Source organism: Pelodiscus sinensis, chromosome 6 (assembly GCF_052426305.1).
Source record: "Pelodiscus sinensis isolate ZL-2025 chromosome 6, ASM5242630v1, whole genome shotgun sequence".
Taxonomy (NCBI): Eukaryota; Metazoa; Chordata; order Testudines; family Trionychidae; genus Pelodiscus; species Pelodiscus sinensis.
The window spans coordinates 130,483,224-130,507,635 of NC_143057.1; the positions used below are offsets into that span (position 1 = coordinate 130,483,224).

The 24,412-nt window shown below is 57.6% G+C and overlaps 1 protein-coding gene across 3 annotated transcripts in view; it reads left to right on the forward strand.

Annotated features, from left to right (window-relative positions):
- Window positions 1–24,412, forward strand: part of LOC102462785 (phospholipid-transporting ATPase ID) — a 109,972-nt gene that overhangs the window by 13,386 nt on the left and 72,174 nt on the right. The window contains exons 1-2 of one of the 3 annotated variants that reach the window (XM_075932840.2): window positions 2,944–3,720; window positions 8,535–8,613. In XM_075932840.2, the coding sequence (XP_075788955.1) occupies window positions 8,571–8,613 (43 nt within the window). In that variant the 5' untranslated portion in view covers window positions 2,944–3,720; window positions 8,535–8,570. Of the gene's footprint in view, window positions 1–2,943; window positions 3,721–3,826; window positions 3,994–8,534; window positions 8,614–24,412 lie in introns of those variants that run through there. The other 2 variants (XM_075932842.2, XM_075932841.2) reach the window with 2 other exon arrangements.

Genomic DNA, 24,412 nt, shown 5'->3' on the forward strand with positions numbered 1-24,412 from the left:
CTGTCCATCCTGGCTAATAGCCACTGATGGGCCTGTCCTCTAGTTCTTTTTTTTTTAACCTAGTTTGAGTCTTGGCCTTTACAACATCCTCCAGCAAGGAGTTCCACAGGTTGATTGTGTGTGGTGTGAATACTTCCTTTAGTTAGTTTTAAACCTGCTGCCTATTACTTTCACCTGGCCAGCCCTAGTCCCTGTGCCATGAGGAGCAAACAGCACTTCCCTGTGTGCTTTTGTCAGGGGCTGGGAATGGGCAACCAGAGGGATCACTCAATGATTCCCGGTTCTGTTCCCTCCCTCTGGGGCACCTGGCACAGGCCACTGTCGGCAGACCGGACGCTGGGCCGGATGGGCCTTTGCTCTGACCCGGTCTGGCTGTGCTCATGTCCTTTCCTCCCCCAAACGCTGTTTTACAGACTTCAGTCAGATCCCTCTTAGTCGTCTCTTCTCCTGGCCGGTTTGTTTCATCTCTCTCATCCGGGGGCTGTTCCGCGCTTCGACTCGTGGCTGCTGCTCCCCGCTGGCCCCTTTCCGGTACAGCCGAGGGGAGCAGAAAGCCGCAGCCGAGCGCGGGTGAGTCCCGTGATGACAGGTCGTTGGCTAAGACGGCAACGTTCACAAAGAAGGCCAGGCCCCGGGAGAGAGGCCCGCGGGGAGCGATGGTAGAAGCGGGAGAAATGGGTGGTGGTGGGAAGGCCGGAGAACCCCTGGTCACACGGCGCGTGCAGCAGCAGGCAATGCTGCGTGCGGCTGAGCTGACTCCCCTGGAGAGCCGTCCCGCCGGCCATGTCCTCGACTGGCTGTTTGCACTGGTTCTCTGCGGGGCAGTATGGGGGGAAGCTGCCCCCTCTTGCCCCACCCCACAACATCTTAGAGTAGGGGTGGGCAATAATTTTTGACAGAGGGGCCACTCCAAGATTTTGGGAAATGGTCGAGGGATGCACTCTTCCAGGACGTTAGTGGGGGAATTCCAGGTTGGGGGATGGAGGCTGGGTGCAGAAGGGAGCTTGGGAGAAGGGTTTGGGGTGCAGGAGGGAAACTGGGGTCTGGGAGGGAGTTTAGGTGGGAGGACTAGGATGCAGGGTTTGGGGATGTGACCTAGGATAGGAGAGGACTGTGATCTGGGGCAGGAGATTGGGGGGGAGAGGTTGGGTGCAGGAGGGGGCAGAGGGTTTGATATGGGGGGGCAGAGGGTTTGATATGTGGAGGGGGGCAGAGGGTTGGGGTGCCAGAAGCAGGCTCTTGCTGGGAGGCGCTTACCAGCAGAAACGTGAGGCAGACTGTCTGCCGCAGGCTGCTTGCTGCTCCATGTGGCTTTGCCCTGGGCATGAGAGAGAGGGAGAGGGGAGCCGAGGAGGAAGGGAGAAGGATTCCTATACTGCCCCTGCTCCCAGCAAAAAGTCTCAGCTCCTAGGGTCTGTCTACACTAGCCCCCTAGTTCAAACTAGGGAGGCTAATGTAGGCATTCCAAGTTGCAAATGAAGCCCGGGATTTAAATATCCCAGGCTTCATTTGCATCTTCCCGTGCGCCGCCATTTTTAAATGTCCCTTAGTCCGAACTCTGTGCCCGCGGCTACACGTGGCACAGAGTAGGTAGTTCGAATTAGGATCTCTAATTCGAACTACTGGTACACCTCGTTCCATGAGGAGTAACGGTAGTTCGAAGTAGAGATCCTAATTCGAACTACCTACTCCGTGCCGCGTGTAGCCCCATGTAGCCGCGGGCACAGAGTTCGGACTAAGGGACATTTAAAAATGGATATTTAAATCCCGGGCTTCATTTGCAACTTGGAATGCCTACATTAGCCTCCCTAGTTTGAACTAGGGGGCTAGTGTAGACAGACCCCTATTGGCCGGAAACTAAGAGATTGGCCAATGGCAGCTAAGAGATTTTGCGCGCGGGGCGGGGGAGGGAAACAGCCTGAGAAGTCTTCCTTCTCCTTCCCTGTCCGTCTGGAACAGAGAGCAACTGGCTTTTTAAAGTGTGAGCTGCTCTCTGCCTAAGGGTTCCGGCGGGGTGGCTGCGGGCCGGATCTGTTGGCTTGGCGAGCCGGATCTGGCCCTCTGGCAGCCTCTTGTCTGCCCCACCTTCGAGACTGACCTTGGGATGATCAGGGGCAGGCCGAGTGCTTGGAGGGCTCCTTGCAGGGATGGAGTGGTACTCCACACGCCCTACCTCCACCCCGTCCCTGTCACCTGCGGACTGGTGCCAGGTCTGCTGCATGCAGGGTCTTTGGTGGCTCCTCCTGTGACTGGCAGGCGTGGGCTTAGTAAACCCCAATTTCACTGCTAGGCTCTTCCCACAGCAGCCCCTGGGCAGCTCTTAGGGACCCACGGGTTCACGTCGCTGTATTCCAGCCCCGCCCCCAGGGCACGTGCTAGTGTCCAGGAGAGAGGGACTCACCGCCCGGCCCCAAGAATCCCGCCTCGGGAGACAGACAGACAGACAGCCGGCCGGGTTGGGGGCAGAGGGGAGGCAGCGGGAGCAACAACAGAGACAGGCCTTGGGTTTTAAATGAACGGGCTTCTCCCACAGCACTCCCGCATCCGGCCATGCTCCTGTCTTGCAGGCGCTGTGCAGGACTGGCCGTGACGCTGGCACAGTGGCCTCCCGCCTGCGTTGACCGAACGCAGGGGGCAGCGTGGCAGGAAGCCCAAAGGCGGCTGTGGGAGACGTGGGCACGTGGCCGCCCAGGCTGGCCTCAGTGCAGGAGGCTGGCGTGACAGGGGACAGTGGATGGGGGCTGCTTTGTGAAGGGTCTTGGGAGTCAGGACCTTACGTGACCCCCTGGAGGCTGGGCAGCCAGCGGGGACAGGCGAGGCGTGGGGGGACGGGCGAGGAAGAGGATCTTGGCAGCGTGTCTCAGACCAGAGAGGGCGTTGGAGTAAGATTCTAGAGGAACACCCGCTCTCGTGCTCTGTGAGGGAGGCCAGCCGCTAAGCCTCGGAGTTAGGAGGAAACCCCGCACTTTGGTTGTGACGTTGTCTGTGTGGTTTCTTGCACCTTCCTCTGTAGCATCAGTTATTGTGGCTGTGGGAGACGGGATGAGAAGGGCCCTGGGTGTAATTCTGGGTCGGTAGCTCCCTGTGCCTAGGAGAGCTAAGTGAATGTGGGATAGAGACAGAGCAGGCTCCGGCGCTCGGAAACGGATCCCACCAGAAGTTCCTCCTTTTGCTTCCCCCTTTTCAAAGTGTTTTCTTTTTCTCTGCCATTTCGTTTCCCTTTTTAAAACCTTCCCCCTAGCACGGGACAGGCAGCAAGAGCCGCCACGGTGCCTACGGTCCAGGCTGGCCAGCCCGGTGCGGCACAGCACGGTGTGACCGGCAGTTTTAGTTTTATTTTTTTACGTTTTTAAAAGGAGGCAAATGCACTTTCCCTATCTACAGGAAACAGGAGGGGAAAACAGACAGAAGAATGTGGCAAGTCGCCAAGTCCGGTCTGTGAAGTCAGTGTAAGGAACTAAGAGTAAATTTAGTCACCAACTCACCACAGAGCAAAGCGGGTCTGCCGTGGATTTCAGCTTCCGAGACAAGCCTCTCGGGTTTGCTTCCCAGTTTAAAGCAACTTGGCTTTCTTAGATGCACGTCCCGTGTGTGTAAGAATCTGAGAAGTTGTACTTGGCCTAGGGAGGGGAGGAAGCCGCGTATAATGAGAAGAGAGGCGTGTAGCCGAGTGCTATGGAGGGCAGCAGCCGGTACTGGGACTTGTAAAAGCCTTCAAGGGTAAGATTTAATTCTCTTCTCCCTGCTCTGTTTTTCTGTCCGCTTCAGCTGGGGAGAGTTTGTGTTCTCAGACCTGGCAGCTTTGCCAAGTCTGGCCAAAATGGATTGGTTCTGGGGGGAGGCTTATGACTAAATTAGCAGAATGTCTGGGGGGAGTCAGCCGAGGTCTGTGGGATTTCAGACTATTTGGGGAAACTCTGCTGCTCTTTGAATCGTTGCAGAGGGAGGAAAACGCCGATTGCTTTTTTCTGCAAGCTCCCCTTTCCACAGCTGGTAAGAAGTAAGGTGAAAACTATCGCTAGCTCGGCCTCCTGCGTCCCGTGCAGATCAGTACTGCTTTCCCAGCGCGCCTCTTTGGGGAGTATTTTATATGAAAACTGATGGTTGATTTGTGGTCGTTACTTTAAACCGTGACAGATAAGCGACTGACTCCTTTTCCCAGCGATTACCTTGGCACCCTGTCGGGCTCTAGCCCTTTTCATGTGGATACGGTTTTATGAGTTTCCTTGATACCGCTTGACATTTTGATTAAAAAATAACCTTGCAAAATTAATATAGTCCCCACTCAATGGATTAGAAAATGTCTGACTGACGGGTCTCAACATGTAATAATTCACAGGGGAATCATCAGGCAATGGGTGTGTTTCTCGTGGTCTCCCTCGGGGATTGGTTCCGGGCCCTCTGCTAATTAACGCGTTTATCCACGACTTGGAAGAAAGCATAACGTTGTTCCGGATGAAGACCGGGGCTGCCCAAGGAGCAGCTCTGCGATGGGGCCTTCCGGAGCACTTGGGAAACGGGGCGCGAGCAATCCAAATGCATTTTACTGTGGCCAGATATAGGCATGCAGAGGAGTCTGGGGGGCGGCGGGTAGCTAGGGCGGGGGAGGGCTCTGCCTTCCCAAACCACCAGGCATGGCCCCGCCCACGCTCTGCCCCCAGAATGCCACCGGGGGCGGAGCATTGCTGCCCCTAGTACTCTCCCTCCCCGGAGCCCTGGGGCCGTGCGCCCTCGCCGGTGGTCTGGGGTCACACGCCCTCTTCCCTCCCCTTAGGGCTAAGGCTGGGGCCATGTGCCACCCCACCGCCCGTGGTGCTGGGGGCTTGGGCAGAAGGGGTGGGACTGGGGGCTTGCCTGCCCTAGGTCTACCCTCCCGCACCGCCCAGGGAGGGTCTAACGTCTGCAAAGGCTGGCAGCCGAAGCGAGGCCAATGCAGCCTGGAGAGAAGGTTCAGATTTCTAGCAGTGAAGGTCTTTCACCTCCAGGCTAAGGTCTGCTCTAGCTCACACAAGCGGAGAGCGGTGCGAGAGGCCTGTCTCTCACAGGGAGTCCGGTTAGTCCCACGGCTCGTGCGAGGCCGGAGAAGAGTCCCCTGCTAGAAGGGATCAGTGAAAACCTTCGGCTGCGAAGTGCTCCTCAAAACGTAACCGCTGAAGGGGCTGGCCCCTCTCGGAGCCTCAGCAGAGCTGTCTGGCTGCCAGCTTTTTTATTCCGAGGAAAACTCGTTGGGCTTCCAGGAAATATTTCAAGGTGCCAGTGGGTGCGACTAGTGCTCAGGTTGGGTCGCTACTTCCAGCAAGAGCCCTATGAGCAGAATTCATCACCTGGGCTCTATTCCAGACTGAACCCGGCCTCGGCAAGGGAGGGCCAGTCGTTGGGTCGCTAGCCTGAGGCTCAGAAGGTCCGGATTTAATTCTCCATTTTTGCCACAAACTTCCCATGTGACCAAAGGCGAGACGCTTGGTCTCTTCTCTCCCTGCTTCCCTGCCTGTGCAAGGGGAGAGCCACGTCCTGGAGAGCCTGTGAGGATTGTGAGGGGCTCACACACTGGACTGGGGGGGACTAGACTGTGGCTGGAATGTGGAATGTTTCAGCCCGGTTTTTGCATTTTCTCCTGTACCGGTCCGTGTTGTGAACGCAGCGTTAGTTCGTGTATTAAATCCGGTACCGGTTAGATTTCCCTGCAAGAGACTGAGCAGTGGGGAGAGCGAGGAGAATTCTGGGCAAGCTTCATACGCGTAGAAGTTTCTCTGAGGCCCCCGCTGCTGGCGTGTCCTTCGCGAGCAGTGCTGGCGTCGGGATGCAGGGCTGCAAGGCCGGGCGGCCGTATCTCAAGGCCTTGGCTCCGGGCGAGGCGTCTGATCAGGGCAGGCGTCCGTCTCAGCATGAGCTTAGCCGGGACCAATTACCAGCTGAGGCTTTCCCAGATCGGGCGCAGCACTGGCCGGGATGTGCACCGTGGGGAGGGGGGCAAAGGGCCTTGGGTCGCTCCTGGGATGCAGGGCAGCTCTGACTACGAACGAAAGGGAAACCTGAACCGCGCAGGAAACCTTAGGGCAATGGGCGTTGTCCCGAGACTGGAGGTGCTGACCCTTGCAGCAGGGAGAGTGGCCGTCATGGGCTTTGTGCTGCGACTGTGTATTTCACCCTGTCTCTGGAGGATTCATTTCCCGTTAAAGCAGGGCTGGGGAACTTGCCTGGGTCAGGAGCCGCTGACCTGCAGCAAAATCAGCCGGGGGCCGCACACGAGTGAGAAGCAGGAAAACATCCCTCGCTGTGGCCCCCGGCTGAGCAGCAAAAAGACCCTCCCCACATTCTCCTCACCCACCAGTGCCTGGGGGGGCAGGCTAGTATACCTGGGGCACACCAGTCCCCAGGAAGGCAACAGCAGGGCTGGAGCACCCACAGGGGCTCCCCAATGTTGGGGAGAGGCCCTGAGCCTTGGGGGCCGCATCCAGCCCCCCAGCCTGAGGTTCCCCACCCCTGCGCTAAATCATGAGAGCTTGTGGCTATTGCCTAGTTGCCATTGTCTAGAAAAGGTGGTTGCATGCCAACACGGGGAGTCCCAGGCAGTCCTGCTCGCTCGGTTCCTGAGAGCCATCGGCAAAACCCGTCAAGCGCACGGGGAAGCGGAGACGCCTCGAAATAGTCACCCATCTCCCCAAGCTGCCATCCCAGCTCAGCAGTGCTGAGAACCCGTCCTGCCCGTGGGCTTCCGTGGCCATCCCGGCTCTCAGCAGCCTCGGCCAACCAAGTGTCTGAACGGGGCCTCTGGTGTCCAGCCTTAGGCACCCACGTTGGAAACGTTTGGCCTTTGACCCTGGCAGCCGCCTAGGGAAGCCCTGGCTCTGTATGCCAGCCCGAGATGGCTCCCTCCGCGCCCCGGCTGCTTCTGCCCACCGGCCGCTGCACGCTTCACACAGCTCGCTTCTTCAGATGACTGGAGTATTGGAGGTCCAGAACCAAGAATAAATAAGGGAAGGGGGGGGGGGGGTGAAAGAGGACATTGGGTAGATAAGTTTCAAAGGGATAGCCTAGTTAGTCTGTAACAGGAAAAATGAAACAAAAAAACCCCAAACAAACAGTCTAGTAGCACCTTAAAGACTAAATAGTTAAAAGAGGCTGATAAGAGCCATTAGTTTGCCCTAGGAAAGAAAGAGGACTAACACCAGATACTACACAGACATCAAGAACCATTGGCACCTTCATTGTTTGGTTAGATGATGATGTGCGATTATCAACAAGACGATTCACAGATTCTTGTCTTGAGCACCGGGCCATTATATTCCTTAAGTGCCACAAATAGCTTTTGCTAGAAGCCTGAGATTAATACAACAAGTTTCCATTTCATATTTCTAACTTCACCTACAAGAATGGAACAATCACACAAATAGAATATACACATTCGGGAGGTTTCAAGCTCTTGAATGCTAGTTTACTTGCTTTGTTTTGCATAAAGCATATCTTGAGTATGAATATGAATATTGAATAAGAATATTGAGTTATGCATACAGTAATTCCTCATTTAACACTATAGAAAATCATAGAATAATAGGACTGGAAGGGACCTCAAGAGGTCATCGAGTCCAGCCTCCCGCCCTCAAGGCAGGACCAAGCTCCGTCTACACCATCCCTGACAGATGTCTATGATTGTGTTAAGTGAAAACGTGTTATGCGGGGTCAGTTTGCCTACTGGAAATAATGGGGGTTGCATTTCAAGCGGTGGTGTCTGTTGGGACAGTGACATAAGGTTGGGGGAGAAAGGGGACTGGGTTACAGCAGGGAGGGGAGGTGTTTGGCTCTGGGGAAGGGAAGGAGAGGAGAGGATTGGGAGTATGCCCCTGTGACAGGTCTGCCGGGACCCACACTGTGTCTGGCGAGGGGGGGTCGCTGGAGGACAGCAGGGCGAGCGGCAAACCCTCCACCGTTTTGCAGGGAGGCGGGGGAACCCCCGTGCAGCTGCCGTCAATGGGCCAGCTGGGGAACTCATGTTATTCCAGGGACGGTCGTGTAATTCAAAAAACGTTCCCTAAAAAAAAAATCATGCTATCGCGAAAACGTGTTAAGCGGGCACGTGTTAAATGAGGAATTACTGTATTCATATTCAAAATCCCTGTTCATAAAAACGGGGTGCAGCGTAACATCACGTGGGCAGAAGAAGTTCAGCTGAGCTCACCCAGCCTGGTCCTCCCTTGAAGGAGGCAACTGGCTAAGAGTCCTAGCCTCACGCTAGACCTGTGCCCCCCAAGGCACTGTCCGTGAGGGTTGGTGGCCCAAGGGAGGAAGGCCCTGTCTCCACCTGACCTGTTCCTTGTCGGATCAGGAACCAGCTGGCTCCCGGTATCCCAGACGAGTGACCCTTGTTTCTGCAGCATAATTTGGCGATGACAAAGTAACGAAACCCACCATGTACAGAACTGCAGCCGGTGGTCAGATGGCTTAGGAATTGGCTCTTCCACTTGACGGCTGCAGAACGTTCTTTCCTGCGCGGTGTCAGGACTCCCGGTGCCAAATAACCGTCTCTTTTCCTGCAGACGCTTCATGGACTTGCACTGAAAGGAGCTCTTGGGATGCCGTTCTTTGGGTGGAAGTTTGGAAAGAAGAAATTCCAAGGTAAGGCAGCACCCGGCCGGCCCGTGTCTCTGCGACAAGCTGGGGAACGCGCACTCCGTGGGAAGTCTCGGAATTAATGGCAATGACCCAGGTGCTGGGAGGCCGAGGGAGGAGCAGGGACAGTGGCAGGGTGGGAGCTACAAAGCCAGGGGCTGAGAGCTACAAAGCCAGGGGCTGCTTGCTCCTGCAGAGACCCCCTACCCCCAAAACGCCGGCACGGCCTGGGATTCCAGGTCTGAGCCAGGGAGGAGAGGCAGTGGAGATAAGGAGCAGCCGCTCTGCCCAGTGTGGTCTTCTCAAGACCCTGTGGAGTCTCCTCTGGGTGTCCAGGCAGAAATAAGGCTGCTTGGAGCAGCAGGCACGTCCCTTCTGCACCTGCAGCCTCGGCTGTGGTGGGGGATAGGGCTCCGAACAGATGAGGCCGAGGGCAGCTCTTCTGGGAGAGGGCTGGCATCCCAGCATGGCTCCTTCCATCGAGTTCCTGGCATCCGGAGACTCTGCCTGCTGACGTGTGGGCTGAGGACCAAGAGGCCTTGTTCTTGGGTGGTCCAGGAAGGTTCAGACCTCCGCGGGGAGTCTGGTTCCTTGGGGAGTCCTGGGGCCTTTTCCCCTTTCCCATAGGGCAGAGGACGGTGCTGCCGACAGGGATGGCCAGTTAAGCTGGTGAGGAGGAGCCCGAGGGGGAAGGTGAATGTGGCCAGGGCTTTTGGAAGCAAATCCACAGGAGTGTCACTTGCACCTTCCCTCAGATCCTCGGCCTGGCTCCTCGCGCCCACTTCGACTCCCTCGGGCCCTCCTGAGCTCGCTGACTCGTAACTTCCTGTCTGCGCACAGCTCCGTCCGGGGGCTGGTGGAGTCTAAGGGAGCCCACCTCACCCAGGGTGCGTCTGCACTGCGCCCGGCGCTCGAAATCAGCTCCGGTGTCTGAGCAGCGCACATTGCGGAGCTTAAATCCACTCAGGTGGAAATAGCTCATTGCATCCTGGGGCATGGTCTGCAGGAAATACCCCGCTCTTCCGAAGCGCCCCGTCCCCCTCGTGGAGTGAGGTGCGCAGGGACGTCGGAATAGCGTGCCCGTGAGATTCCGAAACGACGGGCGCGCCCAAAAGACGCGGAATAGCGATTTCGGGATACCAAGATGGCGACGTAGCCACGCTGAGGGCAGGGTGGAGGGGAGGCTAAGAGGAAGGTATACAGATGTGTTACGGTCATGCCTCTGTAATCCCTGGGGTCAAGTCTATGCCGTAAACTTACACTGGAGGACCGACGTCTCTCCGGGGTGTGGAAATCCACCCCCTGCAGTTCCACCGCCCTAGACAGGGGGGAGGGGGAGGGCTCCTCCTGCCGATGTAGCACGTAACTGCGTGGATGGGGAAGCTCTCCCGTCGATGTGGCAGCCTCTTCATGGAAACCTCCTGCCGAAGCACTCGTGCCGCTGTGTCACTGCAGCATTTTAAGCCCAGATAGGCCCTCGGCTCTCACTGACGCCTTTCTTCTTGATTGCCCTCGGCACGTCGCAGTCCCGTCACAAAGCTATGGAGCACGGTGTTCCCTCATCCGCGCGAGAGGCTCTGCGTGGATTTCCTTCGCTCTCTGTGCTAGGGCAGGAGAAGGGCCGGCCCACAACATTTTGACACCTGAGGCAGGGAGCTCAAATGATGCCCCCGTGGCCCCTCACTGGGGCCAAAACTTTGAAAGGTCTCAATTCTGCCTCCTTCCTGTTCTACTCCTCTCACGGTGCTCCTCCTCCTCTCTCTCCCCTCAGCTCCTGCTGCTTTCTGTTATTCCCTCTCACCTTTTCTCCTGAGACGACCGCCTCAGTTCACCTCATGGCAAGGCCGTCCCTGGGCAGGAGGGATTTCCTGTTGCCCAGCCAGGGAGTCTGTTTCTCTCTGCCTGGCCGGGTGTACGTATAGAAGCGCGGCCTTACAGGGTCTGACCAGTCGTCCATCTAGCCCTCGACGGTGGCCAGTCCAGGTGCTTTGGGGGGATGAGCCGAGCAGGGTCATTGTCACGGGATTGATCCTCTGTCAGCCGGTCCCAGTTTCTGGCAACATGAGGTTCAGGGACACCCAATGGGGGTTGTCCCTGGCCAGCGTGGCTAACGGAGCATCCTCCAGGAACTTTCTGAACTCGGTTATACCTCTCAGCATCCTTGGGCAACAAATTCTAGAGGGTCCCCGTGTGTGGTGCGAAGAAGGTACTTTGGTATGTTTGGTGTAAACCTACTCCCTAGCCGTTGGGTTTGGGGAGCACTTTGTTCTTGTGTTATGTGAAGGGGTAAATGACGCTTCTTTATTCAGTGTCTCCACACCAGTCATGATTTGATGGGCCTCTGTCATACCCTAGAACCCTAGGGCTGGCAGAGACCAGTCCCCTGCCCAAAACCCCCTTGGCTGCCTCCCTTCTAAGACAAAACATCCCCGACAATTTAACGTGTCTCCATACAGAAGTTGTTCTGTTCTCTGATCATCTGTGCTGCCCTTCTCTCTACTTTTCCATCTTTTCTGAGAAGGGGCCAGCGAATGGCACAGCAGTCAAGGTGCAGGATGGATATCGTGTCACTAGGATATGTCCCGTCTTTTCACCTGTCCCTTTCCTGTCGGTTTTTTTGACTCGCACGTTGGGTGGCTGTTTTCCGAGAACGATGCAAGATGGCACCGGAATCTTTCTTGGGGGGGGGGGGGGGGGGGGGGGGGGGAAGGGGGTACCAGCGAATGTAGCCCCCTCATTTTGTTTATGTAGTTGGGATTATGTTTCCTAAAGTGCATTCCTTTTCACTTGTCAGCATTGAATTTCATCTGCCATTTTGTTGCCGGTCTTCTAGATTGCTTTGCAATGCTTCACTGTCTGAATGGAACTTAAGTACCTTCCAATTTTCAAACTATATGCAATTATTTATCACCTTATTGTTTGCTCCTTTTTCTCGATCATGTATGAATGTGTTGAACCACTCTGATGCCCATACAGATCTTTGGAGGGCCCTATTATTTACCCGTCTGCTGTGAAAACTGCCTATTTATACCTACCCTTTCCCCTGTCTCTTAGCCAGTTACTGATCCATGACAGCACTTTCTCTCTCATTCCATGTCTGTTTCCTTTGCTTAAGAGCCTTTCACAAGGGACCTTGTCAAAGGCTTTCTCAAAGTCTACGCACATTATATGCCCTGCATCGCCCTAGTTCATGTGTGTATGGACCCCCTCAAAGAATTCTAATGAAGTGGTGAGGCAGGATTTCCCTATTGAGAAGCTATGCTGACTCTCCCAACAAATTGTGTATATTTGCACGTCAGACTGTTCTGTTCTTTACTATGTTGCCCGTGAAATTGGTTGAAACTAAAGTTAGGCTTACTGACCTGTAATTTCCAAGATTGGAGGCTTCTTTAAAAATCAGAGTTCCATGAATTACCACCAGTCATCTGGTACAAAAGCTGTCTAGAGAACAGATTGCATATATATGGTTGTGACTACTTTCTTCCACTATTTGATCTGAGGAAGTGGGTCTGGCCCACGAAAGCTCATCATCTAATAAACCATCTTGTTAGTCTTTAAAGTGCTACATTGTCCTGCATTTTGCTTCAGCTACACCAGACTAACACAGCTACATTTCTATCACATATCAGTTAGTCCTTCTGAAATTTCATATGAGAGTCTCTTAAGTGAATGCCGTCTGGGTCTGGTGACGTGTTAGTGTTCAGTTTGCCTATTTGTTCCAAAACTCCCTTTAACGACACCTCAATCTGGGGGAATTCTTGAGACGTGTCACCTAAAAGGAAGGGCTCAGGTACGGGAATCTTTCCGATCGTCTGCAGGGAAGACTGATGAAAAGAATGATGTTAACTTCTCCACAAAAGCCTTTCCTGCCTTGAGTGCTCTCTTAGCACCTCCATCAACCAGATGTTCTGAAAAACAATGGTTCGTTTTGGTGGTTTTTTTTGCTTTGCTGCTCTTCGCGTCATTTTTTGGCTTGGCTAATGAAGCTTTTCCACTTGACTTGCCAGAGTTTATGCTCCTTTCTATTTTTCTCAGTAGGATTTGCTTTCCAGTTTTAACAGCTGGTTTTTTTTACTACCTCCTTCACTCCGTTGTTTAGCCATGGTGGCATTTTTTGGTTGTCTTAATATTTATTTTTATTTGAGGCTTAATCAGGAGATCGTGAACGATCTAAAAATCAAAAGAGCGTCCTACAAAAAGTGGAAGCTAGGTCAAATTACAAAAGATTAACATAAACAAATTGCAAAAGTATGTCCTGGCAAAATTAGAAAGGTAAAGGCACAAAACCAGCTCAACCTAGAAGTTAGAGTTACAAGAGGTTACATAAAGAGTTACAAGAAGTCATTCTACAGATATATTAAAAGCAAGACGATGATGATGGACAGGGTAGGCCCATTACTTAATGAAGAGGGAAAAACGATAACAAATGTAGGAATATCAGAAGTGCTTCATGACTTCTTTGTTTCAGTCTTCACCAAGAAGTTTGATGGTGATCGGATACCTAACGTAGTGAATACTGGTGAAAATAAGGCAGATTCAGAAGTTAAAATAGGAAAAGAGCAAGCTAAAGCAAGCTAAAGATTACTTAGCCAAGTTAGCTGTCTTCAAGTTACCTGGGCCTGATGAAATGCATCCCAGGATACTCAAAGAGCCAACTGAGAAGATTTCGGAGTCATTAGCTCTCATCTTTGAAAAGTCCTGGAAGAGAAGAGGGATTCCAGAACTGGAAAAGGGCAAATCTAGGGCCCATTTTAAAAAGGGAAATAAGAACATCCCAGGAAACTACAGACCAGTCAGTTGAACTTTGGTGCCAGGGAAGATAATGGAGCAAATAATTAAGGAATTCTGGAAGATAAGGTGATAGGTAACAGCCAGCATGGATTTGTAAAGAACTAATCATGTCAAACCAATCGGATAGCCTTCTTGGGTAGAATAACAAGCCTTGTGGATAAGGGGGAAGTGATAGACGTGGTACAGCTAGACTTTGGTAAAGCATTTGATTTGGTCTCAAGTGACCTTCTTATCAATACAACCTACCAGGCGGGTGCATAACTGGTTCAATAGCTGTTCCTAGAGAGTACGTCATGCTGGGAGGGCATAATAAGTAGGATTCTGTTCTGGGACCGGTTCTGTTTAATATCTTCATTGATGATTTAGATGATGGCATAGAAAGTACGCTTATTAAGTTTGCAGATGATACCAAGATGGGAGGGGTTGCAACTGCTTTGGAGGATAGGGTCATCATTCCAAGTGATCTGGACAAACCGGAGAAATGGTCTGAGGTAAACAGGATGACGTTTAATAAGGAAAATGCAAAGTTCTCCACTTAGGAAGGAACAATCAGTGTCACACACACAAAATGGGAAGTGACTGTCTAGGAAGAAGAACTTCAGAAAGGGATCTAGGGGTCATGGTGGACCACAAGCTAAACATGAGTCAACAGTGTGACACTGTTGCAAAAATACAAAAACCCCAAACATCATTCTGGGATGTATAAACAGGAATGTTGTGAGCAAGACACGAGAAGTCATGCTTCCGCTCTGCTCTGCGCTGCTTAGGCCTCAGCTGGAGTATTGTGTTGAGTTCTAGATACCACATTTCAAGAAAGAGGTGGAGAAATTGGAAGAGATCCAGAGATGAGCAACAGAAATGGTTGAAGGCCTGGCCTAGTAGTGAAAGGATTGTGCTTGTTTTCTGGAGCAGAGAAGACGGAGAGGGGACATAACAGTTTTCAAAGTACCTAAAAGGGCGTCACAAGGAGGAGGGAGAAACATTATTCTCCTTAATCTCTGAGGACAGGACAAGAAGCAATGGGCTTAAACTGCAGCAAGGGAGGTTTAGGTTGGACATTAGGAAAAACTTCCTGCCTGTCAGGGTGGTTAAACACTGGAATAAATTGCCCAGGGAGGTTGTGGAATCTCCATCCTTGGAGATATTGAAGAGCAGGCTGGACAGACACCTGTCAGAGATGGTCTAGACGGTGCTGGGTCCTGCCGTGAAGGCCGGGGACTGGACTTGATGGCTCTCGAGGTCCTTCCCGTCCTAGGTTTCTACGATTCTGTGATTCCGTTTGAGCCTCTGTTATGATGTTTTTAAAGTTTCAAGCTGGTTGCAGGCATTTCAGTCTTGTCAGGGCTCCTTTTCGTTTCCATTTAACTCGCCTCCTCGTTTTCGTGCAGTTCTCCGTTTGGAAGTTAAATGCCACTGTGGTGGGTTTCTTTGGCATCCCTTCTGCAAGGACGTTTCATTTCATTAGGGTATTGGTGTTACTGCTGAGCAGTTCAGTTATAATCCCCTCTTGGGCCGGATCCTCTGCTCCACTTAGGACTAAATCGCGAATTGCTGCTTCCCTTGTGGGAGCCAGGGCCAGCTGCTCCAGGGAGCAGTCGTGAGTCAGGTCTAGAAATGTTACCTCTGCTTCCTGTCCGGAGGGCACACGGTCTGGTCAATACGGGGATCGTATTGAAATCCCCCCGTCATTACTTTGAGTGTTCTCCTCTTGCAGCCTCTCTCATCTCCCTGCGCAGTTCAGTCGCCATCACGCCCTACTGTTATACTGGCAGTGCTCAAACAGGCCGTTTCCCACACAGCTTCTGTGGCACGGTGAGTCACGTGCGATTTCTCCTCCGTTGCACGCTGTGCTTTCCTCCTCAGTTAGTGCCACTCCCCCGCCAGCACGACCTGCTCTGCCATGCCTGTCCCTCTTGGGCATTGCTGGCGTCATGTTCTCACCTGTCTGCGAGGCCCGTTGCATTTAATACCAGGCACTGAAGTCCAGCCTGCTGAGTATTTAGGCTGCTCGCATTTGCATACAAGCACGGACCCAATTTGGCACTAATTAGTTGTTTGCCTTCATGTGATGTGATTGGGACTAACATGGGGACTACTCCGGCTTGTATTTTAACACGACTGAGAACTGGGCTTTGGTTCCCTCGGCGGGGTGCGGGAAGGCCAAGGCAGTTCCTCGGCAAGGTGGTTTTCGATCCGTGCTGCCGTTTCCCCTCACCTGGGCAGTACGGCTGGGCGCTGGGCATTTAGTGAAAGAGCAGGGCGCCTCCACAGACTCACACAGGAAGCGGCTGTGGCCTCTGGTAGCGAAGGCTGTCTGGCGGGTGGGGCTTCTCCTCCGGGTTTGGTTTTGACAAGTTGGTATTTATGCCCGGGCCCAGCCTGCGTGTGTGTGTGGGGGAGGAGGGGGGAGTGTGCATCTGGGCCCGGCCTGCGTGGGGGGGGGCTGCCATGCGTCGGGGCCTGGTTTGCGTGGGGGTGGGGGAGCGTGCGTCTGGGCCCAGTCTGCGGGGGGCGCTGTGTGTCCAGACTATGGATGTAAATTTGCAATTAACTAGCTAGTCGAGTAGCCGATGGAATTTCCATTGGGGGGGCTCACTACCCCCGCTCCGGCTCTGAAGATGGAATGTAGGAGCTGGGCACACAGGCAGCCTGGCTTGGCTCCTCCTGCATTTAAACCACAGAGCTGCAGCGGGGTTAGCTCCCGGGGCTGGCATGAGCCAGGACTAATCGGTACCTGCAGGCTCGCACCGGCTCCAGGACCACTGCGGCCCCGCCTTCCCTCCCCCGCCACACCGGCCCCGCCTTCCCTCCCTCACCACACTGGCCCCGCCTTCCCTCCCCCACCACACCGGCCCCGCCTTCCCTCCCCCGCCACACCGGCCCCGCCTTCCCTCCCCCGCCACACCGGCCCCGCCTTCCCTCCCCTGCCACACCGGCCCCGCCTTCCCTCCCCCGCCACACCGGCCCCGCCTTCCCTCCCTCACCACACTGGCCCCGCCTTCCCTCCCCCACCACACCGGCCCCGCCTTCCCTCCCCCGCCACACCGGCCCCGCCTTCCCTCCCCTGCCACACCGGCCCCGCCTTCCCTCCCCCGCCACACCGGCCCTGCCTTCCCTCCCTCACCACACTGGCCCCGCCTTCCCTCCCCCACCACACCGGCCCCGCCTTCCCTCCCCCGCCACACCGGCCCCGCCTTCCCTCCCCCGCCACACCGGCCCCGCCTTCCCTCCCCCGCCACACCGGCCCCGCCTTCCCTCCCTCACCACACTGGCCCTGCCTTCCCTCCCCCACCACACCGGCCCTGCCTTCCCTCCCCCGCCACACCGGCCCCGCCTTCCCTCCCCCGCCACACCGGCCCCGCCTTCCCTCCCCCGCCACACCGGCCCCGCCTTCCCTCCCCCGCCACACCGGCCCCGCCTTCCCTCCCCCGCCACACCGGCCCCGCCTTCCCTCCCCCGCCACACCGGCCCCTGCTTCCTCCCCGCTTGCTGCCTCTGACACAGAGGCAGCAAGGGCGGAGGGGAAAGCAAGCAGTGGACTGGCCCGCACAGCCTCTTTCTGGAGCTTTCTCCTCCATCCAGTGGGAGGTTTCAAGTGACAGGTCGTGTCTGGGGCAGGCGGTGGGGCAGGCGCGCTCCAGCTCGGAGAGAGCCCGGATTGGTCCCTCCCCAGCATCGTTCCCTTGCAAGCCCCCAGCTGCCGTCCTGCCCACCTAGGCACTGGGGTCCAGCTCTGAGGAGGGGGTCCCAGGCCTGCTGGTTGGGGAAAGGGGCCCAGATGGTTTTGAGCCCCGGCTGCTGGCAGCGCAGGGTTCCTCCGTCCGGCTTAATGCTGGCCCTCACTCGGCTCTGCTCCCAGAAGCAGCTGGCACCATCCCAGTGACCCCCGGAGGTGGGGGGAGTCTGTGCACTGCCCCTGCCCCGAGCACCAGCTCCATAGCTCCCATTGGCCAGGAACTGTGGCCAATGGGAGCCGAAGGGGCGGTGCCTGCAGGCAGTGGAGTATGGAGACTCCCTCACCTCCCCCCACCTAGGAGCCACTGCCAGAGGGACGTGCTACTTGCTTTTGGGAGCCGCCCGGAGCAAGTGCTGCCCCCGACTCCTTCCTGAACCCAAACCCTCTGCCCCAGCGTAGACCCCACAGCCTGCGTACTTCCTCCCAGACCTCTGCCCCGGCCCAGACCCTGCACTCCTCAAACTCTCTCCCAAAGCCTGCTCTCTGCACCCCAGACTCTGCACTCCCTAAACTCCCTCTTATTCCCCAGACCCCACACCCCAGACCTCTGCCCCAGCCCACACCCGAAGATCCCTCCCAGACCTCTGTGCCCCGTACTCCAGACCTCTGCCCCTACCCAGAACCCCCAAACTCCCTCCCAAAGCCTGCTCCCTGCATCCCTTTGCCCCAGGCTGCCACTCGCGCGTGTGGGGGAGCCCACGGATTGGTCTGCCCTGGGCCCTGAACTGCTGCCGGCAGGCCTGGGGGCCACGGGCAGGCGCGGACGAAGAGCTGGTGCTGCGTCCTACGATGCAGTCTGTGGTCTCGCTGTCCCCGGGGGGCGCCTGGGGAAAGATCACTGCGCGGCTCCGGCCGAATGGGCGGCTACCGAGGCTTTGATCCACGCTGAGGAGTCTCTCTCCTGTGTCCAGCCCTCAAAGGGACAGTCTGTCTCGGCTTGTGTTCTGCACAACGCTGGAGGACAAATCAGACCCTGTCAGCTTGAGCGAGCCGAGTCAATGGGGAAAGCGGATTTATTGCCACGTTTTGAAGGCTTCGTACAATGGACGCGCAGAAAGCCAAAAAGCTGCCTGAGTTGCTTTTTTTGCTCTTTGGCTTAGAGGCAAATCGGATTCCCAAATTTAGACCTCTCAGTTCAGAAGAGGTTCAACAACTTCCTGAAAGTTCCTGTGCGACTCCTTAGAATAAATGGGGTTTGTTTCTTTACGGCTTCCTGTTTTGATTCATGCCTGGTTCTCACCAAACTGATGGGAAAGACAGAGCGATACTAAAGCTTTCAAGAGAATGAGGCGTGTTCACTGTTACTGGAAAAAGAACCGACGTTAAAGGTTACTGCTGGGGCCAGCGGAAAACTCCATCCGCCGCCTCCCGCCTCGAATGTCCATCCCCCGCCCGAGAAGCTCAGAAAGTGAGGGATCGTCTTGTCAGCAGTGCGTCTCCTGTGACTCACCAGTGAGGTTTTTGAGCCTCTTGTTGCTGGAAAGTTTAGCTGGCAATGGGCAATAAGAAAGCCTCTGGTCAGAGATTGGAGACCAGCGTTCATCCTGCTTGAACAATGGCTTCCGAAGGAGAAAAGGGAATATTTAAACACAGCCGTTACTTTGTAAGCAGCAGGGGCTGACTCTCCCGCCGCTACCCCCACTGGAACTCCACTGGGGTCAGTAAGCATAGGGTGAGAAGATCCCAGGTTGGTGCAGGGTTGGGGGTCCCTCTACAAGCGTCCTCTCCAAGAGGAAAGAGCAAGTAAACCCGTAAGAGGCATCTGTGGGACACTGTGCCCCCCTCTCTCTGTCCCCCGCTGCCGCTCATGGGAGCGCTGATAGCCAGGCCCTGGAACCGAGCAGAATGTCGCACCCTGGCCCTTGTCCCCTCCTGCCGTGGGGCTGGTGGCCTCCTAGCCTCGGCCCCGGCTCCATGCTCGTCTCTGGATGGAGCTCGTTTCTCAGCGGGCTCCCAGGTGTCACGTAGTGAAACTGGGAAATCCCTGGGGCCCGTCAGTGACTCTCGCACCGAACTGTACGAAAGCCCCGACTTCCAGCGCCTTTCCGTGGCCGCGGGGGCCCTGCCGCGCCATCGCTGAGTATGGAAGTCAGAGCGGCCCCTTGGTTGCGCTGGCGAGCCCGGCTCGACCCCAGGTGCCCACACGGCTTAGGCACCCGTTTCGACTCCCCACCTCCCCCCCAGCCACCTCTCCCTGCCGGGAGGAGAATGTGGAAATCGGCTTGAGGCGAGGGCAGGGCCGAACGCAGCTCTTGGAGTTAAACATTGATCCCAAGAAGGAAATCCTCCCCGTTCCCCTGGCAGGCCCCGAGCGCAGACTTTGGAGTCTGCAGCCCTGCTCTTCAGAGAGTCCGCGGGCCTGGACTTGGACACCAAGGCAGTTCATGCTGGCAGAATTTCCTGGCGCCTCCCTCAGTACTCCGCCCTGGCGTGTCTCCTGGCTTACCCACGCATCTGCCGTTCCCCACGGGGCTCCTCCGGGCTGATGTGCCACTCGATTCGGTACCAGGCACAAAACGGCCGGCGACCAAAGCTCACCTCTTACGGCGTGTCTGTGTTCCCTGACTTCCCGGGGGTGGGAGGGGATATCCGGGTCCCTCGCAGGACTCGGCCTTGCTCTGGTGAATTAAGGGAGACCCTAAGACACGGTGGGGCTGGCCTCCAGACCTGAGGAACCTGCAGGTAGGGCGGCCCCCAGGCTTTCACCACCGCCGGGAGGCTTGTCCCTCATTCGGCACGTCAACGATGCCAAGGAAATCTACCGAGTGTTCACTGGACTCCGCAGCCGCTGCCCTTCAGTCCGCGCCCCCCGCCCCGAGAAGGGAGGCGTTCTGAGTCCTACGGCAGCGTGTGCCAGGCTGCTGTGCCTCCGTCCAGCTGCTCATGGCTTGGCCTTTCTCTGGCCCGGGCCCCTCCCCACTGCTGGTTACTCCCACTCGCTGAAGTTCGGCTCAGCCGATCGGGGCGGTGAGCTCCTTGGGGTAGGGGGCTGCACGCCCAGGGGTTGTGCAGGGGTCTCTGTGGGTGCTGCCGCCATGCCAGGCCTAGATCCCCGTGGCCTGTGGCCACCAGAGCTGCTCTGCTCTCCTCGGCTGCCCCGGAGATGCTGCCGTTAGCAGACACGCCGGCAGACACGTGGCCTGGCTTCCTTGGCCCTGGCCCTTACAGAATGGGGCGACTCCCTCGGGGAGAGCTGGAGGCGCTGCTCTTGCGCCCGGGGACTTTTGCCCCTTGGTTTGTGGTAACAACCTCTGTGCCGGCGACTACTCCGCTCTCTCCCCTCCCCCAAGAGTGTGGCTGTTTCCTGATGAGCCCTGGAGCTGCCCTGCCTGCGGCGCTGATTTGTCTGCTGCTTCCGGGATGACACTGGCTAGTGCGAGGCCCCGAGCAGGGCGCAGCTCAGACACGCACCCAGAGGTAGCTGCATCCCCGCCGCGGCGTGCGCTAGGGCTTGGGATTCGCTGAATAACAATGATCCAAGGGCTGGAGAACATGAGCTGGGAGGGTGTGATGACGCGTTGGGGTTTCCCTCCCTGCACCCCCGTAGTGGCATGGACAGACCCCCACCAGCCAGTAGAATAGAGGGAGTTTATTGCTCCTCCAGGATACAGCCCAGCACAGATGTCATCTGGTTACAGGAACTGGGGCTAGGAGGCCTCAGTGCCCCCCTTGAGATGGGGGGTGGCTGGGCCCTACAATCCCAGCCCCCTCCCTAGCTCCTTCTCCCCTGCTTCCCAGACCGAAACTACCCCTCTCTTCCAGCCCTGCCTCCCCGCCAGGGCTCCACTCCCCTTCTTCCCATTGTTCCGTTCCCTGGGAGATAACTGGTCGGACAGGTTCGGAGCCCCCTTGCATGACGACTCATCCCCTGCCCTGCTGGGCCATGCTGCAGACAGCGGAGGTCACCCACAGCCCACTGCCCAGCCTAGCAACCAGTAAGGTACCCCCCACTGCATCACAGAGGGAAGACTGAAGGCATTGGGCTTGTTTAGTCTGGAAAGGAGCAGACTGAGAGGGCAGCTTTCCGGTATCTCAAAGGGTGTCACAAGAAGAAGGGAGAAAAATCGTTCTCCTTGGCCTCTGAGGGCAGGACAAGGAGCAATGGGCCTAAACTGCAGCCAGGGAGGTTGAAGTTGGACGTTTGGGAAAACTCCCTGCCTGTCGGGGCGGTTAAACACGGGAATAAGTTGCCTGGGGCGGTTGTGGAATCTCCATCCCTGGGGATACTGAAGAGCAAGTCGGACACACACCGGTCAGGGATGGTAAAGATGGTGCTTGGTCCTGCCGGGAGGGCCGGGGACTGGACTCGATGCCTCTCGAGGTCCCTGCCAGCGCTGGTGTTCCGTGGTTCGGTGATTTCCCTACCCGTGGTAGCAGGGGTGGCCTCTTGGCCAAGGTCTGGATGAGTTGGGCGCAGGCTCGCTGTGATGGAACCCGCAGCTCAGAGCATCCTGGCCCCAGGGGGTGGGGTAGGCCGGGGGAGCAGGCTGTGGCAGCGTGTTGGGGACCCCGATCCCGTACCCCCATCCGCAGCAAGCTGAGACTCCGCCAGCCAGTAGAACAGGGGGGTTATTGCTGCTCCAGGGTACAGCCCAGCACAGACGTGACGTGGCTACAGGAGTCAGGGCCAGGCAGCCGCAGACCCCTGGGGGTAGGGATCCATCGGCCCCCTCCCCAACCCTCAGTCTGTTCCCTTCATGTTTCCCAGCCAGAAAACTGCCCAGCTCCCAGGCCCTGCCCCCAGCCAGGTGTCCGTCTCCCCCTCCCTTCCTTTGTCTCCCCCCCTGGGAAGAGCCTTGTTCCCTGCCCAGGCTGGGGCTGGGTGTCTGGGCCAATGCACATGCGGGTGGGTCAGTGGGAATCGCACAGCCCAGTGCAGGGGACCCCGGGTCACAGAGCAGACAGCCCCCCCCCCCCGCACGTCACAGGCACCAGTGTTTCTTGTGGGGTTTCATCACCCCCTTTCTCACCTGAGCCAGACGCCTTGCACGGCTGGGGGCTTGGGGAGCAAACAGTGACCAATTCATCCCGCTCAGTGCGTGTTTATTGCTGTTCATCCCCTCCTGCCAGCGGGGCACGGGGCCCTCGTTAGCCCCCGTCCTTGGGGGCTGGGCAGCCGTGGGCCTCTACTGCGGAGCCCGGCGGCTCTTGGGGAGGGGGGGGAATGCTGCCCCTTGGCAGTGTGCGGCGGTGAAAGGGACTTGCTGTTTTGTACTGGTCTGTGCACTGCAGCCTGGGGCCCGCCCTGCTAGCTCTTCGCTCCCAGCCGGCTCCTGCCACAGCTGCCCCCCCCCCCCACCTCCGCCCCCCTGCCCGGGATATTCCTGCAGAGCTGGGGGGGCCCTGGGCCGGGCGGCTGGCCCCTCCTATCCGGACATTGGCAGAGTCCCCTCTCCGCAGATTGCAAGAGGCCATCTGGCCCTGTGACGTGGGGGCTGCAGCCGGCCCGGTCCCGAGCTTTCTTGCATGGGAGAGCCCAGATTCCCGGATAGCCTGCGTGCTGCTGGCACCCTCGGCTGGGGCCTCACTGCTAGGGCTGAGCTGCGGCTCCAGGCCTCCAGCGTCAGGCCTCAATCTCTGCCAAAACTGGCCAAACGGTGTAGCTCCCCACCCCTCGCCCCCCCACCCCTGCAGCCACGGAAACGCCCATCCACCGGCTCCGCCAGTTGCCGGCGAAGGTCCCTGTGCTTGTGTGCGCCTCAGAGCACGTCCCAGCCCCCGCAGCCGGGGCGAGAGCCACGGTCGGGCACGAGGGGAACGTTACTCGCGCCAGATGTGCTGCGGCTCCGCTCCCTGCAAGGCAGCCCCGTTCCCAGGGACTCGGGGTGGTGGAGAGCAGGGGCCGGGCGCCGGGCCATGGCTCCGTGTGGCTGCTTTCCAGTGAACGGGCCGGGGAGGGTTGTCTTGGAAGTTGTTTTCCGCGGCAGGGACATGGTCGCTGGCAGCACAGACCCAGCACTGGCTGCCCGGCCGCCTTTCCAGTGCCCGGCGCTGCCATAGCCAACGTTCTGCCCACGGGAACACGCCGCTTCCCGGGGTAGAACCCCCACCCAGGCGCCAGCCCCCCACCGCCTCTCCAGAGCCCACGTCAGCCTGCGCAGCCGGGCTCAGCTCTGCAGCCAGCTCTGCCTAGGGCCAGGTCCATGGGGGAAGGTGGGGGGGCGCTGCGTGGCCCCTGCGGTCCTACTACCCAGGAAGAGGGCAGCAAGGTGGCTCCTCCAGCCCTACGGAGAGAGGCCGGCTGGAAGTGCCAGGCCCCGCTCGACGGGCCGCATGGCCTTACAGGTCACGTCTGGCTGGGAGCCGAGGGGCAGCCTGGGGGGCCTGCTCTCCAGCCAGCGCTTGGGGCTGCATTTGCTGGGGCAGAGGGGCCCTGAGAGCGTCGCCCTGAGACACGGGCCAGCGGGGAGCTGGCAGCTCCTGGTTGCAGGGGGCATGACGAGGCTGCGGTGGTGCCAGTCCCTGGCTGCTCCCAGCAAGTGAGGTTAGACCAGGCTCATGGTGGGGGGCTGGAGGGAGCCAAGGGCCCGGGGCCCAGCGCTAGCGGGGAGGACTCGGCGGGGAAAGGGGCAGCGGAGGGCTGAGGCCGAGGGCCACCGGTCGCTGTGGGAAGTGGGGGCGCGTCAGGAGGCCCCAAGGGAGGAATGTGGAGGAGGGTCCCTGTTCCCTCAAGCACTGGGCCAGCCTGGGGCAAGGCCATTGCTGGGAAAGCTGCGGCTAGCTTGCGCTAGGAGCCACCCCAAAGATTGCACCCTCTAGCCTTGTGCCAGCCGGTGTGGGGTGCTTACCAACAGCCCACGCTGGGGACACTGGCTGGTGTGGATGGCTGCCCTGGGCGGGTCACCTGTGTGTCATAGGCCCCACATAGCTAATGGAGATTCTCTCTGCTCCGGGGGGGAGGCTTTCGGAGGAAACGGTAGAGATGGGCGAGGTGCTTATTTGCCCTTTAACTCTTTTGCGTCTGTGCCTGCCGTGTCTGCGCCTCCACCCCACTCCTCGGAGACTGGACCGGCTGGGGCTCTTGTCCCAAGTGCTGCATCCGGTTTGGGGAGCGACATCTCGGGGTCCCCAGACCCGAACACGGGTCAGTCGTGGCTGCCGGCAGCAGGCAGGATGTGCAGGGCTAACGTTCCTGGGGCAAGCCGGGAGCTCTGTCTGCTGTGGGCCCCGCCTGCTCCTGGAACAGCCGGAGTGTGGGAGGGGCTGGACCCAGCTGTCCTGCCAGAGGGGCTGGCGGGAACGGCCGTTGTCTCCTGGGGAGCTTTCCTGGGCCCTGCT